Source organism: Micromys minutus, assembly GCF_963924665.1.
Source record: "Micromys minutus genome assembly, chromosome: 10".
Lineage (NCBI taxonomy): Eukaryota > Metazoa > Chordata > Mammalia > Rodentia > Muridae > Micromys > Micromys minutus.
The window spans coordinates 29,108,865-29,132,717 of record NC_137979.1 but is presented as its reverse complement, the minus strand read 5'-3'; the positions used below and the strand labels follow the sequence as shown (position 1 = coordinate 29,132,717).

General features: G+C 43.8%; 1 protein-coding gene across 1 annotated transcript; it reads right to left on the bottom strand.

Annotated features, from left to right (window-relative positions):
* Positions 1–436: 436 nt before the first annotated feature.
* Positions 437–19,063, bottom strand: SPAG5 (sperm associated antigen 5). Its single transcript, XM_080923099.1, has 24 exons — positions 18,959–19,063; positions 18,647–18,772; positions 16,169–17,196; positions 15,887–16,064; positions 9,000–9,074; positions 8,748–8,840; positions 8,541–8,675; positions 8,251–8,370; positions 7,908–8,000; positions 7,708–7,821; positions 7,352–7,445; positions 6,945–7,092; positions 6,763–6,865; positions 6,427–6,560; positions 6,122–6,263; positions 2,830–2,941; positions 2,527–2,613; positions 2,150–2,270; positions 1,943–2,054; positions 1,478–1,558; positions 1,184–1,339; positions 1,027–1,101; positions 839–919; positions 437–655 (listed from the first exon to the last, which is right to left on the bottom strand). The coding sequence occupies exons 1-24, from the start codon at positions 19,007–19,009 to the stop codon at positions 584–586; spliced, it is 3,531 nt and encodes a 1,176-aa protein (XP_080779225.1). The 5' UTR covers positions 19,010–19,063; the 3' UTR covers positions 437–583.
* Positions 19,064–23,853: the final 4,790 nt, after the last annotated feature.

The following is a 23,853-nucleotide window of genomic DNA, read 5'->3' as shown; positions in this document are numbered from 1 at the left end:
TGGGACAGAGGCCCAACTAACAGGGTGTCCCACTTCAAGGCATGGGATAATGGAATTGAGTTTCTGTGCTCTGCCCCATATTTACCAGTGCCTGCCCCTAAGGAGGATGGGAAAAGTAAGTGAATGGAGTCTTTTCTGTTTCCCCCAGGCAGTGATCCAGGGAACAGGCAGTCCATTGCCTTTTCTTTTCTTTTCTTTTCTTTTTTTGGTGGAAGCAAGAGAATCAAGCAAAGAAAAGCAATCAGCCCTGGCTTTGGCTGCAGCAGGAAGTGGTGAAGGGTGCCTAGGCTGGAGGGCTGATCTGCCTCCTTGATTACACCTGCCCACTCCTACCCCCAAAATAAGATTCAGTGAAATGGAAGGACTACATTAAGTACACTTTATTTAAATAGCATAAAACATAGCCGGCTCTATGCCAATTGGTCTTATTATTGGAATAAGGGATCCCGAAGGAAACCGGAATGGCGTGGAATTCATCTTTCAGGTTTTTGCAGTACTGTCCATATTAGGTTAGTCCCAAACTCCTGAATCAGGAAGTCCTCCAGCTTCAGGTGCACCAAAGTTCTCCAGTATCTTCAGTTTCTTAGCTCAGAAATTGTAGCAATCCTTGTAGCTCCTTGCAACTCTTCACTACCTCTGGGATAGACAACAGAGTCTGGGAAGAGACAGAAAACAGTTCTGACTCACAAGCCTGAAGCCATAGCTCCTGACCTATGATGCTGGGGAAGAGAAGATGAAGCCACTGTAAGAAGTCAGGTCTCATTCCCAGCAAAGGCTGAGAACCAGAGTTGTGTTCCTCAGCACCTCCTGTGGCCTGGTCCTGCTCCCTCCCTTTTACCTCATAAATATGCTGAATTGTGTCATCGAGTTTCTTTAACTCTGTGTCAGAGCGCCGAAGATTCTCCTCCAGGATGTGCCTCTAAAACACAAACAGGCGCCATAAACCCTACACTTAAAAGAACACAGCTATAGGGCAGAGGAGATATGACAGGGTGCTTGCTTGTGGTGGAAGAAAACAGAACTTACATGGCTCAGATATTTGTCCATCAGTTGTTCCTTCTCATTTTTTACCTCCAGGAACATAACCCTCAGCTTGTTCACCTATAAATATGTCCACATTAATAGGGACACAGCCTAGGGGGTCCCCATTATTTGCACAGATCCTTTGTTAACTCCAAGTTACCTCCTGTGAAAGAAACACTTTTTCCTGGATCCAGTTAGTAGCCATCGGCTGACAGCTGGGATCTAGCTGGCCTTCCAGGGCTTCCTGGAGCACTTTAGTCTCTGTCTCTGCCCGACGAAGTAAACGTGTGAGGTGGGTCACCTCCTCCTTGAGGTTCTGGGAACAAGAGCAGAAGTAACCCAACAGCACTTGTGGATAACAGAGATAACCCAACAATACTTGGGGGTTCTTTGTCTCCTGCCTCCATCAGGTGGGAGAAGCAAAGACCCCACTATAACAGCAAGAGGAGCGTACTATGAGCTGGCCACTCTTGTCTATCTGTCCCAGGATCTTCTCGTTCTGCTTCTGTATCACTTCCAGGAGCTCCTTCTCATTCTGTGAAGAAAGGACAGAAGCACTGAGGTAAGGCTAACTTCTTTTCAGCCCTTGCCAGAAGGCAGGACAGAATGCCTGAGCCATGCTCAGCCCTGGGGACTAGTTTATGTCAGTCCACTTCTTATTCAGGACCAAGTCAGACATGGCACATCTTGGTTTCAGAACTCTGATTCAGTTCTGGGCTTCTCTCCTGGGTCTGCTTGGAGAAGACAGGTCAACCCAGCACTAATTCTCAGATATGAAATGTCTGACCCCAAAAGGGCAAAACTAGGGCAGTGGTTGGAAACACCCCACTACCTAGATTCCTAGAGAGGGGGTCCCAATGGGCTAGCAGAGCTGCCCCAGTTCTTCATCGCCCCACTTAAAGGTCCCTCCCTCCTTCACCTTGTGGCGCAAGCACAAGGCCTGGTTCAGCTTCTCTATGTCTGCTTCCTTTGCCTTCTGGGCTTCCTGATGCTCTTCTTCTTGGGCCTGTAGTCTAGTGTGCAGCTCACAGCTATGGGGGACAGAATCTGGCATCATTCCTGTACTCTGCCCTTGGTGTGAGGGCTGTTCTCATTACTCCCATCATTAATACTGTGCACTGCTCACAGTTTCCTCTGCAGGGCCCCGACGGCTTCCTCTTTAGACTCTTGCAGCAGGGAACATAGGCTCTTAAGCTCCTGTAACATAGTACTCATTTCTGCCAGGCTCTTCTCCAGGTCTGGGGTCTCTAAAAGACAAAGTTCTAGATAGAGGCACAGCCCTTCTGCCTAGAAGGACAGGGTACACAATCACTGTTTCCACAACTTTATGTTCCCCACCCACAAGGTTTAACTATCCGGAACATTGCAGATCCCAAAAGACAGAAATAAAATGAGCCCAAGTAGAATTGAGGTTTTTAGAGCAAGCACTTCTGACTGCTTTTGTGTGCACATCACTAGCAGATCTTTGAGAAATGAGGGATGGTCCCTGGAGCCCATCCTAACCTGTAGGCTGAAAGGAAGCTGTTGAGGCTACTCGGGTGAAAGCACTCTTAACACTTCCAAGCAATGGCACAGGAGCTGGTTCCGGCACTAAAGCAAAAGCAAGTCAGGTATATTCAGCAACATAGAAATTCAAGACCATCCTGAACTACATGAGACCCTACCCCTTAAATAAAAAACAAACCCAAAAAGCCACAATAGAAAGGGGGTAAGACAGACACGTCTAGCAGTGAGCATCTGTACTGGCTGAGATCAAGATCAACAGCAGGGTCGCTTTCCCCTCCCTTAGATGAGAAGGTCATTAACCTTCATCTACCAGTGCTGTCGGGATCCATTCTGAAATGCTGCTATCATTGGACAGAGGCTGTTCCTGGGTTGGAGCACAGCCTGTGCTGGGCAGAAGGATCTCTGATTCAGCCTAAGGACAAAGAAAAAGAAATCAGCTGTTCAGCTCTATGTTAGAATGATTTCCTGAGCTCCAAACTGTCCTTCCAGGATAAGCATTCATGACCTCTCTTACGGTTCTCTCTCCAGCTTCCCCCTTTCCCTGGACATGCTTATGTGTTTAAGTCTCATCCACTAAAACAACAATAATTTTTTAAAAAGCCCTCACTAGTGAGTACTGTCCTTTCTGTTGTATTTAATGAGGAAGGAGGAAGGAAAGCAGACCTATGATATTTACCTCACTACCTAGGACTTGACAGCCAAAATTCTTGTCAGTAGTATAAGCTGACATCCTTACTTTCTTTTTTTAAAACATTTTTTTTTAATTTTTTTAAACCACTTGTGTTGGTATTTTATGTGTATCTGTGCATATAAATGAGGACGGAGGGATGTTGGATGCCCTGAAGCTGGAATGACAGGCAGTTGTGGCTTACTCAGGTCCTCTGCAAGGACAGTATGTGCTCTTAACCACTGAACCCTCTTTACAGGCCTGGCATCCTTACTTTCAAATACAGTGGGTGCTTTCCAGCTCTTACTTTCCTGTTTGATACTGATCATCAGACGCTCTGGGAAACCTTTCTTCTGGATCATGACCATTCCTCATAGACAGGCCTTTGGACCTCACAAACCTGTTTGGGGTTCAGTCCCTTTTTTACTCTGTCTCAACCCCGAGTGCTTTGCTTCTAGAACTCTGCAAAAACATTCACTTCAGACCATCATTTCCACATGAATGACTCTTTAATCCCTTTCATTCAACTGGACTTTTTCCCAGTCTCTGGGCCCAAAGAAAAGACTTATGAAAAAAAAAAAAAAAATTCACAGAATGTTCCACATTAAAAACTAGTGTGTTTAAAGCTAAGTTTACCATTTTCTCTGTTTCAGTCTTTCAAAACTCTGTTCCCAGTTCAGTATTTGATCTGATCACTGCAGCTTGCCAATGGCTTTTGCAATGTCTCAGGAGGGCCCATTCCCTTCTGACTGACAGTGGCTGCTCTGGAGCTGTATGGCAGAGCTGAGTAGTTGAGACAAAGCCACATGGCCCACAAAGCATTTATGATATGTCCATTATGAATGGCTCATTTTCTGGAAAGTTTGCCAGGCCCAGTCCTAGATGCTAGTGTCACTTTCCAATGGACTCAGTCACTACGTTCAGCAACCTCCATGTCTTATTTTTCCTTTCCTTCTTTTGATGTGTATCTATGTGGTGGTATGCATCTATGCATGTGTGTACATACATAGTACACACACGTGTGTGTACACATACCTAAAGATGAATCTTTGTGTTGTTATTATTTAAGACACATGCAGCTGGCTTTCCTGGAGCTCGCTTTGTAGACAAGAGTGGCCGTGAACTCAGAGATCCACCTGCCTCTGCCTCCCCAGTACTGGGACTAAAGGTGTGGGCCATTACCTGGCTTGATGACAGGAATCTTAGTTGTTCTTTTACCCTATTCTTTGAGGCAGGGTAAGAGTTCAAAAATATAGCTAGCTAGTCTTGCTAGCCAGCAGCTAGTATTGCTAGCCAGCACATATATAAGTGGGTTCTGGTGAGCCAAGCTCCCATCCTCTTGTTTGCATAATGAACACTTTACTCACTGAGCATCTCTCCAACTCAAATCCAAGCATTAGCTGGGCTCATTCCATCCATTCCCTTGTCTGTAACCCTCCTACTCCTAGCATTATTAGTTCAAATCTTCAAAATGTGGCCCATCTATTTCTCCAGACTTATCTCCACTCTAAACCCAAGACCTTGCTTGTTACCCTATAATGTTAGATCTCAACTAAGTCTTGCTGAGATACTACAAAAAAAAAAGTACACATAACTTTCTACATATAATTTTCATGTTACTTCTGGCTGCTGGGCTTTCCTATGTGCCTACCCTTCCCTATAAACTTCTAAACCTCAACTGCTGGGGTCAGCCACTTGCTTTGCAAAGATATCCTAACTCTCAAAGGTAAAAATGGCCCTCCTTTTAAGTTCCCACAGTCGTCATGGAGATAAGTAAGTCACTGTTTCCCACTGTCTTCCCTGCAGTTTACAGCAGGGCTTTGAGCATTGTCTGTTCTCAGCCCCCAGGTGGAGAACAGGATCTTGGTTGTACCTTGATCTGTTGAATAAACTAATTAATTCTAAATGCTGAATAATATTAACAACTTATTGTCATTTTGTATATGGTGGAGAAGCCAAAAAAAAAAAAAAAAAAGGTAGGCTAACTTTTTAAAAATACCAATACCCAAAGAAAATTAATATAAGTGGCTAAGAAAAGCAAGTATATCAGGAACACAGAAAGAAAGCATGGAGTCCTTGTGATCTCAGATATTTTCTTGTAAGAAAAGAAACATAATAAAGAATAAAGGATTTAATAGAAAAGAAGAAAGGATTTCCGATGGAAAACAGAAGAGATTAGCTATGGAAACATCTGGAGGCCAGGTGTGAAGGGAATAGATGTGTGTGTCACACAAGCGGCTGACTAGAGCAAAAGGCTAAAAAGAAGTTCCTCAAGGTAACGTAAATCACTGACAGTCACAGAATGAAGCAAGAGTGAGGTTTTAAGACGTCCGCTGGAGAGGCTGGAGAGGTAGCTCAGCTTCCTGCTCTCCCAGAGGACCCTACACCATTCAGTTCCTAGCACCCACATGAACATTTCACAATAGCTGGTAACTGCAGCTCCAGGGGATCCAGTGCCCTCTTCTGGCCCCCATGGGCACCTGCACACATGTAGCATACACCCAGACTTACACACATAACCATAAATAGATAACAAAATCTTAAAAAAGAAAAGTCTATTCCATATAAGAAAAGATGCTTTTTACATGTACTTTATGCTCATTGTAACTAGTAAGATTTCAATGCATACTATCAAACCTTTAAAAAAAAACTCAAGTACTGACAAAAATGCTTTTAAAATCTGTACATTATTATTATCTGTTTTTTTTTTTTTTTTAAATAAAGTTGTTTAATTAAAAAAAGAGAAAGAAAAAAAAAAGATGCAACTGGGGAACTGGAGGATAGAAATAAGACTCAGTGACAGAGTGCTTGCCTAATATGTTTGAGGTTGAGTTCAGTTCTCAGAACTAAAATTGAAAAGGAAAAAAATATATATATAAAAAATGATATATATATATGATATGTGAAGGAAGCCCTGTGTCCCACCTTGTTCTCCTTTACTTTAGCCTGTAAGAAGAGGGTGAGACCCTGTAGCTGCTCAGCCAGTAGCCACAGCTCCTGAGAATGCTGGCGTGTCTTCTCCAGGGCCTGTTTCTCATGCTTTGCTTCAGTGCTGGCCAGCTCAGCCCTGAAATGCAGGACCCCAAAGGTGAGCAAAGATCATGGACTTAGTCTGGACACTCCTCCCCAGAGAGAGGCTCGACTCTCCCATGGTTCTCCTCAGAGAGACTTTGGCTTCTATAAGAGTTGTAAGAAAAGGCATTGTTGGCAGCAGAGAGCAGCACTCTTACTTCAGGCTCTCCACGGTGTCCTTGAGGGTCTCATACTGCAGGCTGCGCTCCCGCAGAACTTCTAGTGTGGCTTTCAACTGACTCTCCATCTGGTCCAGCTCCAGGTGAGCAACTTGACTCTCTTCGTCTACAAACTGGAAACATGGGAGAGGTAAGGAAAGAAATGGAAGGATGAAGGGAGAAAAAGGGAAGAAGGAAGGAAAGAAACTTTAAAGCCTGGAGCAGAGGCTTTCTCTACTCCAGTCTCAAACTTCACCTCAATACCAACAGGCAAGTGTCAGTCCTTGCCTGACCCCTACTCCCACCCTCAGTCCTGCTCCAAGCTGAGCTGCTTACCTCCAAGGTCTCCCTCAGGTCCTGTACCTCCTTAACCAACACAGCCTGCTGCTTCAGCATTTCTGCCTGTGTGTGTTTCAGTTCCATTTCTTCCTTCTGCCATCTGCCAGAGACCATCTATTAGATCCCACTCAGACCTTTATGCTGGGTCTCTATTGCCACAGTAACCTGATGGAACTCACTGAGCAGCCTGTTCCTTGTTGCTCTGGGTAATTTGATACAGCAATTCATCCTTTACAGCCAGGTCCTGGGCACAATGGGAATGCTGACTCTGTAGTTCCTTTAGTTCACTATCTGTGCTAGTCAGAAGCTGCAGCTGGGCTGAGAGATCTAGATCAAAAGTATGACATCATGGTGGTCACTAAGCCAGGACCCCAAAACACACCACACACACGCGCACACACACACACACACACACACACACACACACACACACGCGCGCACACACACACACACGCACATACACACGCGCACACACACACACACACACACACACACACACACACAATTTTGTTTCATAGTACCTCCTTACTCTCCTGCTACACAGCAAGCAGGTCAACAGTTTACACACCTGCACACGTGCACACACCTGCAGTAAGGTGACTATTTTCCAACTTCAGTTGTTCTATTTGGCCTTTACACTCCTCTAAATGGGCAGAGACTTGTTCCACTTCCTTCACAACCTAGAAAAGACAGTTTCCTCCCTGCAGTACCTCCAGAGTCAAGACCCCAGGATTCATTGCAGCTTTTCCTGTGGATAACAGAGCAAACTTCCAGAACAGCAACACTGCAGAAAATGAAGTTGATTCCCAGGAACAAGTAAAGACAAGACAAATTACTGAAGTGAACATGCTGAGATCAAAGGAAACAATTGGGCTCCAACAATCTTACAGCTAAGCAAACTGAAGAGAAAGCAGGCCTAGGCAGCCCCCCACTCCAAGTTACCTGCTTCTTTTCCTCAATTGCAGCATCACGTTCCTGAAGGGCTTGCCGGCTTTTGGCTGTGAGTTTCTTGGTGAGTTCTCGAGCCCGACTCAGCAAAGCTGCCCATGTCCCATACTACCAAAGTAACTGGATCAGTAGAGCATACTCAAGGACAGGAAACTGCCTCTAAGGGAGTGGTGGTAATGGCCCCAAATACTCACATCCAGCTGGACTGATGTATAGTCCTGCTGCAAGGCAGATGTCAGACTCACTGTCTGCTGAGCCAGCTCCTTTTGCTCTGTGTGAAATGCTATCTGGAAGGGAGAGGTTATGGAAGAAGCTAGGTGGGAGTATGTGACCATCTTTTCAGAGTCATGATGGGCCCTCCAAACAAAAATGCTCTAAACTAGCATTTGAGCTGGGAGTGGTGGCACACACTTTTAATCCCAATGCTCAAGAGGCAAAGATAGGCAGATCTCTATGAGTTCAATGTCAGCCAGGCCCACATAGCAACTTCTCAAATATATAGTGAGATCCAATCTCAGAAAAGGAAAACACATTTACCAGTTGGGTCTGTGCCTCTTGTAGAAGGCCTCTGAATTCCTGCATAGATGTGAAACCCTGTTCCAGTTGGCTGATGCGCTGGCTAGCATGTGCACGGAAAACCTCTAGTACTGCTTCTGCCTGTTTACAGAAAAGGTTGCAAGGATATGGTATGTTGCAGAAGAAATGGCACAGAAGGCCATAGCCAGAGATCTTAGTAGCTCTTAATTCCCCGAGGCACCTCAGGTCAGTCTTATAGAACCTTACAGTGGAGTCCTTCAACATCCACAAACCGTTGCTGGCCACCTTACCGCATCCTTGCCTTTAAGGGCCATTTCCTCTCTATGCCTTGCCTCCTCCCATTCTGCTTTGAGGCTCTGGAGCTTTGCCCTCAATTTCTTCAGTACACGAGAACAGGAGGAAACCAGGGTTTCTGCACGCTGAGACTACAACAGAAGAAGGAGATGCTATGGCTTGTGCCCTCCTCTTGACCCACAGTCACACTTCATGATGCTTACCTCCTGACTCACTGTTACTCTGTCGTCTTGCACTTGTGTCAGAGACAGGTGAAGCAAAGACATCAGGTCTCTAGAGACTAGCCCCCATGACTGCTGTAAAGGGAAAGGCAGCACGGTTAGACCAAAAACTCAGTAAAGGAAATGAAGGGAAAAGTCACTGACCAATGAGACCTCCTGATAACAACCCAGGATCCTCCAATTCTTATCTTCATAAGGGCTCCCGACAGCCATTTAAGTTCAAGCAATACCTACCATGACATTCCTGGCTTGCAGTAGAGCCTGTCGAATCTCCTTGCTGTCCTGAGGATGTTTAGGTGTCTTAGTGACCTAGCCAAAAAAATAATTACTTTTTAGATGGATAACATACAGCAGCAGCCTCTAAATGCACCTTCATGCCAATGAGCTACAAGAACTGTTCATATGAAATGGAAAAGTTAAGCTTACAACCAAATGAAGTCCAGTGAGAAAGAAAACCTAGAGGGGGCTGGATACATATGCTTTGGCTCAGTGGCTGACATCACCAGTTGCCTTCCACAAGACACAAATTCAGTCCCTTGGACTGGATTTGGCACCTAGCACTGAAATCAGGTCACAACCACCTGTAACTCCAGTTCCAGGTGATCAGATGCTCTCTTCTGGCCTCTGCAGCCACTTGTATACATATGGTGTACTGTATACACACTTAAGCACACACACATATACATAAAATAATTTTGGGGGATTGGGAATTGAGACAGTGTTTGTCTGTGTAGCTCTGGCTGTCCTAGAATTTGCTTTGTAAACCAGGCTGGCTTTGAACTCAGAGATCCACCTGCCTCTGCCTCCCAACCAGGCATAGTGACAGGACACTCCTTTAATCGTCTTTTGGCCTCCACAGGCACCAGGCACACAAGTGGTTGGCTCACAGACATATATGCAGGCAAAACCCCACACACATTAATTAAATGAATGAATGAATGAATGAATGAATGAATGATTACAACATTACAAGCTCATGCACACAATGTCATCTTTTTAACCCATCTCCTGGGAACCAAACTTAGGTCTTCAAGCCTGCCTGCCCATGCACTTTAGCAACTGATTCTAACTTCCCCTTCCTCCTCCACCCCCACCTCTACTCCCACTTATCTTTTCTCCTCGCAGTGCTGGAATATGAACTTAGGGCCTCATCTACCTGACCCTTAACCACTGAGCTACATCCAACCGCTATTTTCTACCTTTAGCACTTTAGCTATCTGTGTTATTACGGCAGGTAAAAATCTCAGTAAAAAGAAGATAGACCTGGTAGCATATGCTGTAACCCTAACCCTAGGGAGGCTGAGGCATCATGGTCATAAGTTTGATGTCACTAGGGTTACAAAGCAACACTGTGTTCAAAAGAGTAGTTTCCATTTCTTTTGGTTTTTGAGACAGGGTTTTGTTTTCCTGGGTAGACCAGGCTGTCCTGGAACTTACTCTGTAGCCCAGCCTGGCCCCTGCCTCCAATAGGGAGCTTTCATTACTGCTGAGGTTACTGCAGGGGCAGCAGTGCTGAGTCACTGAGCAGTGGCACTCAGATGTCAGGAGGCAATCACATCATCCTCAGGATTCTATGGCCGTGTGTGCAAAGGCTCAGAGTACCACACAAGTTCTGGATAAGGCAGTCAGGCAGATGATGAGATTAATGTGAAGAGGCAGCCAAGCATCAAGGACATGCACAGTGATGGCAAATAGCTGAAGGAATGTCAGTTCCTTTCTCTGGTTCTGCTTCAGTGGCCTCCCAAAGAACCTGACAGCTTCAGAGAAAAAGGGTAGAAGGAAGATCTGAGGACAAGAAATTGGGCCAAGGGCAAAGGAAAAAAGATACAAAGAAGTATCAAAAGAGAGAGAAACTGGTCAGCTAGAGGAACAAGGAACCCACAGTTTCCAGATTCAAGGGGAAAGTAAAGTTACATTGGTAGTATCTTCAAGTAAAGACAGGGTTTGGGGCACTGTCCCTTCTAACCGTCACTACAGTTACTACAGCGACATGTTGAGACTGTCCATCCTTTCCCCAGCATTTTTCTTTCTTCCTATGCCTGTGATGCCACAGCGAGAGGCTTCTACAAGTGTTCTTCATCACTATTTTACAAGTAATAAAATAAAAGACAGGTTCTCACCTAGCTCAGACTGCTGGCCTTTAGCTCATATCTTGATCTTCCTACTCCTCCCAAGTACTGAGATTACAGGCCCTGCTAGAACACTGGTCCTAAAGTTATTTTCCACAAGTTTGATTCCCAACACCCACATCAGAATCTCACAACCAGCTGTGACTTCTGGTCCAGGAGATCTGACAGATACCTCTAGCCTCCAAAATAAAATAAATCTTAAATGAAAAATAAATCTTAAAGAAAAAAATTACATACTAAAATAAATAATTTCCTCTCATACCTCTTATGTAGGTTTTTCGATGTTTCTTCCTGGCTAATTTTTTTTTTCTATACCTTTATATATGTGTCACTGTTTGCACATATGCAGGTCAGAGGACAGTGTGCAGTATTTCTCCTCCCACCATGTTCATTCTAGGGATCAAACTCAGGGATCAAACTCAGGTCATCAGGCTTGGTTGTAAGCATTTTTACCCAACAGCCTTTTTCTGGCTTAAAAAAAAAAAAAAGGTTTATTTTTATTATTTTTACTTATGTGTATGTGGGTAAGTCTCTCGAGAGGCCAGAGGTATAGGATCTCCATGGAACTAGACTGATCCTTTAAGCCATCTCTCTAGCCCCCTTCTCTTTTTTGAGATAGGGTCTCACCCTGAAGTCCAGGCTGACCCATGAAACAGATGAGGCTGGTCTCAAAGTTGTGTCAAATCTGGCTCCACTTCTTGAATGCTTGGACTGTTGATCACCTTGACAGGCTAATACCACATCTTTTTAAACTTCTTGATTTGTTGTTGTTGGAGACAGGGTCTCCGATTAGTCCTACATATCTATTAGAGCCATGTAGGAAAGGCTACAGCAAAATAGTTTGGTGGAGATGGCACACCATTTTGCATGGCTGTGATGGGTGTGCTCTGAGAGGCATAGTCCCCAGAGACTTCATCCCAGAAATGCTTCCTGCTGCTGATGTGCCTTCCCTGCCACCATTGCATAGCCTAATGATTCCTGAGCATCAGTCAACTCTATTGTACAAATATCTTGCAAATCAGTATTAAAAAAGCTGCAAATAGAGTTCTGTGTCACAAGCACTTAGATTATACAAGGAAGAAAAAATAAGCTTGAAACAAATTAATGATCAATGAAAAACGTTCATTCTAGGTCAGGTCCAAGGATGAGGCCACAGGTATGTACTATGAAAAAGCGAGGCCATGTAAAACTGTTGCTTTGAACTTATAATGAACTTATAGAATGAAATACTGCTTTGAACTTATTATCAACTTCCTGCTATATATAACTCCCTTTTGTATAACATTTTACCTGTGAGATATTTTTATAAAGAACTTTTGTCTAAGAAGCTATAAAAAGGCAGGGGTTGGGGAGACTGTAGATGGCTTAGTGGTTGAGAACATTGACTGCCCTTCCAGAGGTCCTGAGTTCCTCTTCTGGTGTATTTGAAGACAGTGACAGTGTATTCACATACATAAAATAAATAAATCTTTAAAACAAAAAGGCTGAGAGAAAAATATAGGATGTGGTTGTTGGGGCTCTGCCCCATCCACCAAATATGTATATATATATGTCTTTCTGCATGTATGGACAATATGTATTTTTATGAGTATGCATTTGCAGTTGTGAAGTTGATGAACAGATAAATGGGCCTGGCTAGGTATATGTGCATACATGACTTTCTCTCTATCCTTTTCTTTCTTGCCAGCCTCTTTTTTGTTTATGTCTTTATTTTACATGATTGTTCTGTTGCATGTACATCTGCATGCCAGAATAGGGTATCAGAGCCCATCATAGATGGTTATGCACCACTGGGAGTTAAACTCAGGATCTTTAAAAGAGCAGCCAGTGCTCTTAACTACTGAGCTACCTCTCCAGCCCTCTCCAGTCTCTTAAGAGTCAAAAGAATTCAGAGTTTCTGGCTTCGGTTGGGGAGGGAAGTAGTTAAATTTCTTTTTCTAATCCCCAGCTGCTATCAGCAGGAGTTAATTGCCAGAAGCCATCAATTCTTGTCCCAGGAAAGAGCCAAATTGCGAGAAGCTACTAGCTTTTGGCCCCCACTAACACCACACTTTGCTGCCTTCCTCAGTTTACCCATGAATGTCAAAGCTGGATTTTGACACAAATAATCACTCTGTAGACCAGGCTGTCCTAGAACTCAGAGAAATCTGCCTGCCTCTGCTTCACAAGTGCTGGGATTAAAGGTGTGCCCTACAATGCCTGGCTTTGCTGGGGTTTTTTTTGTTTTTGTTTGTTTGTTGTTGTTTTTAATTTGTGTACAAAGAAATGGGTTTCATTATGACATTTTAAAATCTTTTTGTTTTTAGATTTATTTTCTGTGTATGAATTTTTTTTAAGAATTATTTTTATTTATGAATACACTGTAACTGTCTTCAGAAAGGGGGCATCAGATCTCATTACAGATGGTTGTGAGCCACCATGTGGTTGCTGGGAATTGAACTCAGGACCTCTGGAAGAGCAGTCAGTGCTCTTAACCACTGAGCCATCTCTCCAGCCCGTGTATGAATATTTCATGTGTATCCATGCCTAGTTCTTAGAGAAGTGGTGCTCTTCAGTGCTGAGTGATCTCTGCAGCTTCCAGCACTGCATGCTGTTCTGTTCTCAGACCTCCTCTCACTCTGTCCCCTGCTCCTTCCCTTCCCCCGCCAACCTCCCTCCTTCTTTCATGTCACATGTAGACCACTGGTTTTTTTCTCTCCCCTTAATCATTTTTCCTTTTCATGGTCCCCTCTCTAGTTTAATCTCACACACACACACACACACACACACACACACACACACACACACACACACACAAATACATACATATAGACACACACAACATTAAAATCTAGGGTTTGCAGAGAAAAAAAAGCATGCATTATTTTTCTTTCTGAGTATGGCTTATTTCAGAATAATCATTTCTGGTCTCATGCATTTTCTTGCAATAGTATTCTAATTTTGATCCTAATTCTAATTCTAATCCTAAACATATCCAGTGAAAATTTATTGGAGTCTCCTATAAAGAAATACATGAAGATTCTCTCCTGAATGCACAGGTTGCTGTAATTCCCATAATATAACACGATCCATCAATTCTAACAACACTAAAACCCTTTAGGCATGTCACCCAAGACTGGGAACTCCTTTGGGGACATTTGTGAAAAAAATCTTAGTGAACTTTCATCAGAAATGTTTAATGGTTGGCAAGACGGTCAAGCAATTCTGTCAACTCTAGTCCTAGACTCTGACACGGAAGAGAACCAACCCCAAAAGATGGCTTCTGGCCTCCAGGTGCTGTGTGTGGTACTTTCTTTATGCTCTCTCTCTCTCTCTCTCTCTCTCTCTCTCTCTCACACACACACACACACACACACACACACACACACACACACACACCTGTAGCACATGCACACACAAAAGCCAAGCTTATTTAGCTGGACATGATAACACAGCTGGTATGTATCCCAGCATCTAGGAAACTGGATCACCATGAGTTTGAGGCTAGTCTGGGTTACACGAGACCTTGCCTTAAGAGCACCAAAAGAAAAAGTTTGTTGGTCTTAGTCTTGTTTTTAATCCCCAGAACTCAGGAAGCAGAGAAAGGTAGATCTCCGCAAGTTCTAGGCTAGCCACCAAGGCTACATGATAGATTCTGTGTCAAAAAAACTAAAAAGGCAAAACAAAAAGTGTATTGATTCAGCAGGGTGAAATGGCTCATATCTATAATTCTAATCCTCAAATTCTGAAAAGCAGAAGCCAGAAGATAGAGGACTAAAAGTTTGAAACTGGCTAGAATTACAAAGTGAGATACCTCAGGCTAAGAATGACCCTGTCTCAAACAAAACAAAATAAACAGAAATTTAATGATCCACTGATATGATGCCTTAATCAGCCATTTGCTTTCTTGGTACATGTACAAGAGATTTTCTTTATCCTTGACTGGCTTGTAAAATTTGGAATGGGGCCAGGCGGTTAACCACAGCAGCCACTGGAGGCAGAAGCAGGTGGATCTCTGTGAGTCTGAGGCCAGCCTGATCTACAGAGTGAGTTCCAGGACAGCCAAGGCTACCCAGAAAAACCCTGTCTTGAAAAACCAAAAATAAATAATTGGAACAGGAAGTATAAGAATGTTCTTCCTTAGTCTAGGAGGACTGGGAACCAATGATGGGGAAATAGGAAAGAAAATAATTAGTAAATAAAATTATCTGTAAGACAATGACTTAGAAAATGCTGGGCTAGAAAGATGGCTCAGCGGTTAAGAGCACTGACTGCTCTTCTAGAGATCCTGAGTTCAAATCCCAGCAAACACATGGGATCTGATGCCCTCTTCTGGTGTGTCTGAAGACAGCTACAGTGTACTCACATACATGAAATAAATCTTTAAAACAAACAAACAAACAAACCAAAAAGACTTCCCTGCTTTGGGCTAAAGACACTGCTCTGGATTTGCCCGGCACATAGAGACTCTGGGTTGAATTCAGAGCACCAGAGAAATGAAAAACTCCACTTACTTTCTTGGACAATCTGGATATACCCAATCCAGTAAATGCCAAATGGTTTAAGATGTGTCCACATCTTCGGCTTTCTCTCTCTCTCTCTCTCTCTCTCTCTCTCTCTTTTTTTTTTTTTTTTTCCTGAAACGGTTTCTATGTAGCCCAGCTGTCCTGAAACTTACTCTGTAGATCAGGCTGGCCTCAGAAATCCACCTGCCTCTGTCTCCTGAGTGCTGGAACTAAAGGTGTGCACAACCACTGCCCAGAAATCTTTAGCTTAAAAACAAACAAACAAACAAAAAAACAGACAGGCTAGCTTCAAACTCTATAGTCCTGATTAGCCTTGGATTTGAGGTCATCCTACTTCAGCTTCCTGGGGTGGCATGTGCCACCATTCCTGGCTCGAGTCTCAGCTTTTACAAGCATCCTATGACTGAGCCTGTGATTAAGGCATCCTCTTTTCCCTTTGGCAGAGGGTCCACTGGGATCCTCCAAGTTCTATGAAGAAGCTGCTTACCCCACAAGAAGAGCTGTCAGTCTGTGTGCTGCTGTCTTTAGCTTCCCGGTGAGGGACAGTCAGCTGGCTCTTCCAGGCTTGTAGCTGGTGGGAAAGAATTTCCAGCAAGACAAGGGCATTCAACAGGTTCTCTTCCAAGTCATGTCGGGACAAGGCAGCCAGATCTGGAGGACGGCAGCTACCACAGGAAAAGAAGAAAAGACGACAGGAAGGGGAAGAGATCTGAGTGGCAGGTGCAGAATATTGGAGCTCCAGAGGCACAAGCTTAGAGGGGACACTTACCCCAAGAGGAGGCGCTCTGTCTCTGAAGTACTATCCTTGGTGCCTACTTCCAGTGGTGCTGGAGGAGTAAAGGAAGTTCCCACAGAACAAGTGGAGAGGGGTGTATTGCCAACAGCAGCATCCTGAAGCACAGAAGAAAAGGATAAACTCTGGCGGAGATTTTGTAGCATGACTGATGTATTCACACCTTTTTCTAGCCAAGCCAATGGGGACATCCAAGTCTCTGACTCAAAGCCAGGAATCCTACTGGCATCTTCTACTGTTGGGCCTGGAGCTTCCTGGGGTCCCATCTCTACTAGACTTGACGACAGGCATAAGGATGAGAAGTCTTCTGCATTTGTAGCAAGTGCTTGGTCTCCCAATTCCGCCTCCTCAGGGAATGCAGGGAAGCTCTCTCCCATTTCCTGTATAACTCCATTCTCCACAGTTTCCTCCCCTGGATCAGCACGATCCACAGAGAAATCTTTGGTCAAGACAGTTGAAGGAGAAAGACAAGCCATAGAAAAATTCAGAACATTTTCAGAAGGAACTAAGTCCACAGGTTCAGCCTCGGTGTTACTGTCTCTTAATGGAGGGTCCTGATATATAGGTTGCTCAGGCCTAACAGCAACAATTTCTGTCAAGCTGTCTTCCACACAGGGTGCCGCCTCCTTCCTCACCAGATCTTCTAGCTGCACAGACTGATTTAGAGAGTTTTCATTTCTCTCTGCTGTGGTATCTAAGTGAGCCTGGAGCATCAGGTCTTGCGGCTGCCCCGGTGGAAAGGGTAAAAGAACCATGGTTTTCACTATGCTGTCATCTATTGGTTCTTCTACAAAGTCATCCACTGTTTCCACTACTTTCTCCAGGGCGCTGAAAGGAGAGCTGCATCCAGGAGTTGGATCTGAGTCACGCTGACAAGCTTCTGTGCACTTCGAAGAATGGCAGAACTGTTCTGAGAGGAAGTTGTTCTCAGTATTGATAAAATCCACTGAAGAGGAGTTCTCTGCATTGATAAAATCCACTGGAGATGAGTTGTTGTACCTTTCCTGCCAAAAGAAACAAAATAGTTAGCAAAGGCAGTCCAATTCAGCCCTCAGCATATAACCAGGGGTACATAATATCCAAACTCAGAGAAAGAGTCCCCATTATCTCTTCTGAGGTAAGAAGTTAGCTGATCCTTGCTGGCTACTACACAGAACTACCACTAGGAAAAGATAGGAAACCACTTTGGATCCTTATGCATCCCACACATATAGGAGATGCAGCCCATACTGTAAACAGACCAAGCAAATCTATTTATGCCAATGGTAGACTTTAGCTTGAATATGACCTTGCCATGTCTTTTTCTAATTCCAACAAACATCTTAAGAGATATGGTAGGAGAGACCAAATAGAGGATGGGGGATGTTTCAAGTGCTGTCACTGTCAGAATCTAGGGTTACACAAGAGATGTAACCTGTGTAATACAACTGCTCAGGGATGCCAGCTGGTGGTGGCACATACCTTTAATCCCAGCACTCAACAGGCAGAGGTAGGGGGATCTCTGAGTTCGAGGCCAGCCTGGTCTACAGAGTGACTTCCAGGGCTACAATGGAGAAACCCAGTCTCAAAAATCCAAAACCCAACAACCAATCAAAAATCTTGAGTTGCTAGAGACAGACTAGATGAAGTTGATGAAACAGGATTGGGGGTATAGTTTAATAGTAGAGTGTGTGTCTAGCAAGCACAAAGACCTAGGTTCAATACCCAGCAACACAAAATAAAATAACAAAATCATGGTCAAAGGAAAAAAAAAAAGCAAACTTCATATTTTGAAAGGATGGTAGGCTTCATGATTCTCCCTACAGGAAGCAGAAATGATAGCAATTTCTTCAGGACAATTTCCTAAGAATCCAGGGGGGTCAAACTCCTTTCTTGACAAATTTAACAAAAGCAGTTTTTACTTCCTCTCTCAAGTCCTTCTCTTTGTACTGTTTCTCTTAAGTCCGTTGACAAGTAATAAAAAACATTTAAACAACAACAACAATAACAACAATAGAAAACTTTCTAACTAAAAAGAGTACAGCTCAATATAGGCAGTTCTGCAAGGAAATAGTTAAAGTATTGGATACAGGAAAATTCTAACTACCCCATAGGATAGAGGGACAGAGTCTCACTCTTGAAGACAGATCTCTCCATAAATGTGCCAGTCTAAGTCTTTCTCAGGAGTTTGGTAAAGGTCAAAAACAAGATAAAGGCTAAAGAAAAAAGCAAAAAAAAAAAAAAAAAAAAAAAAAAAAAAAAAAACCCGAACCCGCTAAATAGAGGTGTGGGTTCTCAGTGGATTTGTTTTAACCACCCCAGGGCACCTCTCTGTTGGCCTGAATAGCTGTAAATGGAAGTCACGGAAGTAGAAGACTTCATTATAGTTATTAATTACGTTCCAGCCTTGACCCTCTGTTCCTCTGAGTATCTGAGCCTGGGCAAACAGCCCAGTTGTGAAGCTAAAAATCTCACCTTCAGCTCCAGCCTGCGCAGGTATGGGGTCAACGAGGAGATCTTGGAGGGACCTTTCCCTGAATCGGCGAGAGCCTCGGACTGTAGTTTAAGTTCTCGGAGAGGAGTTCTCATGGCTGGTTTCCCCTGAGAGAGAAGGCAAGTGTGAAGAAACCTGGGCTCAGCCTCTGGGAGTGTTTTCCCACAACCTAGGTTAGGCCATAGAGCCAACAATGCCTCCCGATGCCCCACTTCGTTGGGAGGCGGACTTCACCTCTGCACCGCCCGAGCCCCGCCCAGGTAGCGCCCTGTCCGCGGAAATTCTCTCCTCACCGTTTGGGGCGAAGGCGACAAGCCGAGATTCAGTGTTTTCACCCTCCACATCTTCAATTCGATCACTTATCTGACCAAGTCGAAATCGCCACTTTTACCCGCCGCCTCTATTTGAACCCAATACGCGCTTCTGGATTGGCTGCGGGGCCGCGGTACGCGTGGTGGGCGGGACCTGCGTGTGCCACGCCCCCACGGGCCGCCGGACGCTTAGCCTAACGCCTGGCTTGAACATCCGGCAGGTGGTGTGTGTTCTCAGGTCATGGACTCTGGACAGATGGAGAGTCGAGGAGTCCTGTTTCAGTGGCTCCGTTCCCCCAGTTGCCAAGTGAGCCGCACGTCACTCAAGGTTGGGCTGTCCAGGCGTAGGTGCCAGTTTCATAACGGCCTGAGGCATTTCCTAAGTGTCCAACTTCAACCTTTTGGTAAACACCTCTTTAGAATTCCTGGGCCTTTCTTGTATCTGACCTCGGAGCCTGCTGTAACAGGATTACTAGGATAAAAGCTGTCATGTACTGTACTGTACGTTTATGATGATCCTAGCACTGTTTCAAGTGCTTGCTATATTATTAACTATATTAATTCATACACACACACAAGGTTTCTCTGTGTAGCCCTGGCTGTCCCCAAACTCTAGAGATCTGCCTGCCTCTGCTTCCCAAGTGCAGGTTTTAAAGGCCTGTGCCACACCACCATTACCTGGCCCTCAGCTTCTTGAATGCTAAAATTACAGGCCAATTTAGAAGTGTTAATGTATGAAGAAAAAGATTCGAACAAAAAAAGGGATTTAATGTTAAAAACTGTAGGTTATGTCCTGGTATGTGTGCTCATTTGAAACTGTACTTTCTGCTGGCTACACATGTAGCTTTGAATTCTTCAAACGGGAATGTAATACAGGTGTAAAATGTACACTGCATTTCAGACCTTGTATGGAAAAAACTATTTTATTTCTTTTTTCTTTTAAGATTTATTTATTATATTATATATAAGTACACTGTAGCTGTCTTCAGACACACCAGAGGAGGGCATCAGATCTCATTACAGATGGTTGTGAGCCACCATGTGGTTGCTGGGAATTGAACTCAGGACCTCTGGAAGAGCAGTCAATGCTCTTAACCTCTGAGCCATCTCTCCAGCCCAACTATTTTTTAACATTAATTAGTGAAATTTTTTTAAAAAAATATTTATTTATTTTATGTATGAGAGTACACTGTCGCTGTCTTCAGACACACCAGAAGAGGGCATCAGATCCCATTACAGATGTTTGTGAGCCACCATGGGGTTAAGAGCTGAGTGGTTAAGAGCACTGACTGTGGAGCTGGAGAGATGGCTCAGTGGTTAAGAGCACTGACTGTTCTTCCAGAGGTTCTGAGTTCAAATCCCAGCAACCACATGGTGGCTCACAACCATCTGTAGTGAGATCCAATGCCCTTATCTGGTGTGTCTGAAGACAGCTACAGTATACTCATGTACATAAATAAATCTTAAAAAGAAATAAAAAGAAAACCACTTGAATAAAAATCGGAGGGGGGACACAATATAGGTGGGGGTACAGATGATAAAACCCCAGGACCAGAAAATGCTAAGTTTGTGTTCTACCAAACAACTGCTCTTCCAATAGAGTTTCCCCCATGAGGCAGGATCTCTCTTTAGCCTAGGCTGGCCTCACTTTTTTGGCAATCCTTCTCCTTCAGAGTCCTGAGAATGTTTTTGAGCTTGGAATTGACCAAAGTTCAGCAAAGGGTATCTCAAGGAGTATTTGGGCTATTCTTGGTTGCCAACTTGATACATCTGGAAAGAACTACAATTCAGAAATGGAGGGCACACCTGTGATCCAGATCTTGAGGGTGGAAAACAAAGGCTTCTGACCCATATCATGACATAGAGATATTGAGGCATAATGACCATGAAAACCTTGAGGCCCAGGCAGGGTAGTATACAGCTTTATCCCAGGAATAAATATATTTATATTTTCATATAATATATAAATATAGTTTATATAGTCCATGAAACTGAGGCAAGCAGATCTCTGAGTTCAAGGTCTGCCTGTGGGACAAAGCAAGTTCCAGATGCAGGCGTGGTGGTACACCTTTAATCTGGGCCACATTTTCTACTGGAGGCCTACCGAAGGACAATGGGAAAAGGAAGGGTTCCTTCTTTGTCTGCTTGCACTTAATTGCCAGCACATCTGTTGGAATTTACTTCCTTAGGATTCCAGATTATCCAGAAGACCAGGTGAAACAACTAGCCTCATGGGACTGAGCGACTACGAGATATTTAGACTTCTATTCACAGCTGCCCATTGTTGGGTTAGTTGGACTGCAGACTGTAAGTCATTGCAATAAATTCCCTTTAAATATATAGAAGAATTCCATAAGTTCTGTGACTCTAGAGAACCTTGATTAATACATGGTCCATCAAAAAGACCCAGCAAATAGTGGGAAGTGTCAGAAAAGTCCAGGCAAGTAAATGTTAGCAAAGTTTGTATCTCCCAAATGTGTGTGGGATGTTCAGACACACCAGAAGAGAGCATCAGATCCCATTACAGGTTGTGAGCCACCATGTGGTTTCTGGGAATTGAACTCAGGACCTCTGGATGAGCAGTCAGTGCTCTTAACCACTTAGCCATTTCTCCAGTCCCTCCCTCTTTTGAAACAGGGTTTCTCTGTAACCCTGGCTGTCTTAGAACTTACTATGTGGACCAGGCTGGCCTTGTTCTCACAGAACTGCCTCTGCCCCATTAAAGGCATGCATCACCACACCCAGTCAGTTTTTTTTTTTTCCACTTAGATTTTTTTTAATGTTTCTTCTATGTTCTCTCCCCATTTATTTATTTGGTTGGTTGTTCGGTTTAATTTTTCCAGATAGGACTTCTCTGTGTAGCCCTGGCTGTCCTGGAACTCCCTTTATAGACCAGGCTAGACTCAAAATCAGAGATCCAGCTGCCTCTGCCTCCCAAGTGCTGGGGTTAAAGGCATCTGCTACAAAAATTAACTATTGGCATTATTTTTAAAAGAAAACATTGTCTCAGATTAGCCTTAAGCTCACTTATGTAACCAGGGAAGATGACTTGAACTTTTAAAAATATTTTAAAGGGAATTTTATTTTGAGATAGGATCCACCATTCAACACTGTGTGGCTTTGACCTTACTATCTGGCCTCAGATTCCACCTGCTTCCTGCCTTCTGAGTCCTGACTAAAGGCATGCCACCATGCCTCACTACTCTTTCATTTGTCCCAAAGTATTATAAAGCCTTCCTAGCCAACTGATAGAAGTCTAGTTGATCTGTCACCTTATGTTCCTTACCCCTACTTTGAAAAAGTTCTCTGTTTTTTTCAGAGTTTTAGTTTTGGGGCTGGAGAAAGGGCTTGGTTGTAAAGAGCACTCTTTGCTCTTCCAGGTATCCTAGCACCTACATAGCAGCTCACAACTATAACTCCACTTCCAGGGACCCAATTACTTCTGGCCTACCTAGACACCAGACACACAGGAGGTGCACAGACATACATGCAGGTATGCAGGCAGAACACCCATATACATTTAAAAAAAAAAAAAAGCCTGGGTTAAAGACACAAACTTTACCATTGAATGCATTTAGTTTTAAATCTGGTTTTATAATTTATTATTTTATGTGTAGGAGTCTTTTGTCTACATGTATGCCTGGTGCTCTTAGAGGACAGAGATGGTGCTGGATACTCTAGAGCTGGAGTTATGAGGTTGTGCACTGCCTGATGTGGGTGCTGGGAACCATGCTAAGCTCACATCCTTTGGAAGTGTAGCAAGCACAGTTAACCTGAGCCATAGAAGTACATTTTTTTAAAATATGGTTAAGACATTTTAAAAATAGCATTGTATTTGTTTGAGACAGGGGCTCATGTAAAGAAATTGGCCTCAGGAGTTGTGAGATGGCTCATTGGTTAAGAGCACTGGCTGAGGTCCTGGGTTCAATTCCCAGTAACCACATGTGGCTCACAGCCATCTTTAGGGAGATCTGATGCCCTCTTCAGGTGATGTATGAGCAAGGGAACACTCATACATTAAATAAATTAAAATGAAAAAAAAAAAAAAAAAAGTTGGCCTCAAACTATCTAGATCAGACTGGCCTTGGGCTCCAAGTGTTCCCCCAGTCTCCAACCTCTATACCTGGTCTTTAAGGTCTTTATCTCTCTATCTATCTATCTATTTTGGTTTTTGAAGCTGGATCCCTTTCTATTGTCCTGTCCTAGAACTGATATATAAAACAGGCTGGTCTTGAACTCAGAGCTCTACCTGCCTCTGCCTCCTGAGTGGTGGGATTAAAGGTGTGTGCCACCAAGTCTATTTCTTTTTAGGTTTCTTGAGTTTTGCATTGGAACACACTAGGGCACCAGCTCAGGTTGGCCTCAAAACTGCCAGGTATCCTTCTTCCCCCTTTATCTCCCAAGTGCTGGAATCACAGGAGTAAGACATCACATCCGGTTGTCATTTTCTAAGAGATAATTCAGACACACTTAAATGATGATGTCCTCTAGGCTACTTAATATGACCTACAAAAGAGACCCGGCGACATGCTCACCATTTCCTCAGGTTTTAATTCATTGTGCAACTGTGATCCGATGAGTTAATATTAACACTGGACTAGGCTCACAATGCCATCAAATCTACTGCCTTTATCCTTATTTTGTTTTTACTTTGTGTGTGAGTGTGATAGGGTTTCACAGTGAGTCCAAATTGAAGCTGTCCTCAACCTATGTAGTTAAGGATGACCCTGAATTTCTGACTCCCCTACCTCCACCTCCCAAGTGCTGGGATTACAGGATTTTGACACCATACTTGGATCAAACCTAGGATTTCATGAATGCTAGGTAAATTTTACCAAATGAGCTAAATCCTCAACCCCACTCCCATACGTGTGTGT

Coding starts and splice junctions, on each gene's coding strand:
- SPAG5 (XM_080923099.1), bottom strand. CDS start 19,009: ATGTGGAGGGTGAAAACACTGAATCTCGGCTTGTCGCCTTCGCCCCAA. Junction 9,075..15,886: donor CTGACAGCTCTTCTTGTGGG/GTAAGCAGCTTC, acceptor TTTTTTGGCTAG/GTCACTAAGACACCTAAACA. Junction 920..1,026: donor TGGACAAATATCTGAGCCAT/GTAAGTTCTGTT, acceptor TTTGTGTTTTAG/AGGCACATCCTGGAGGAGAA.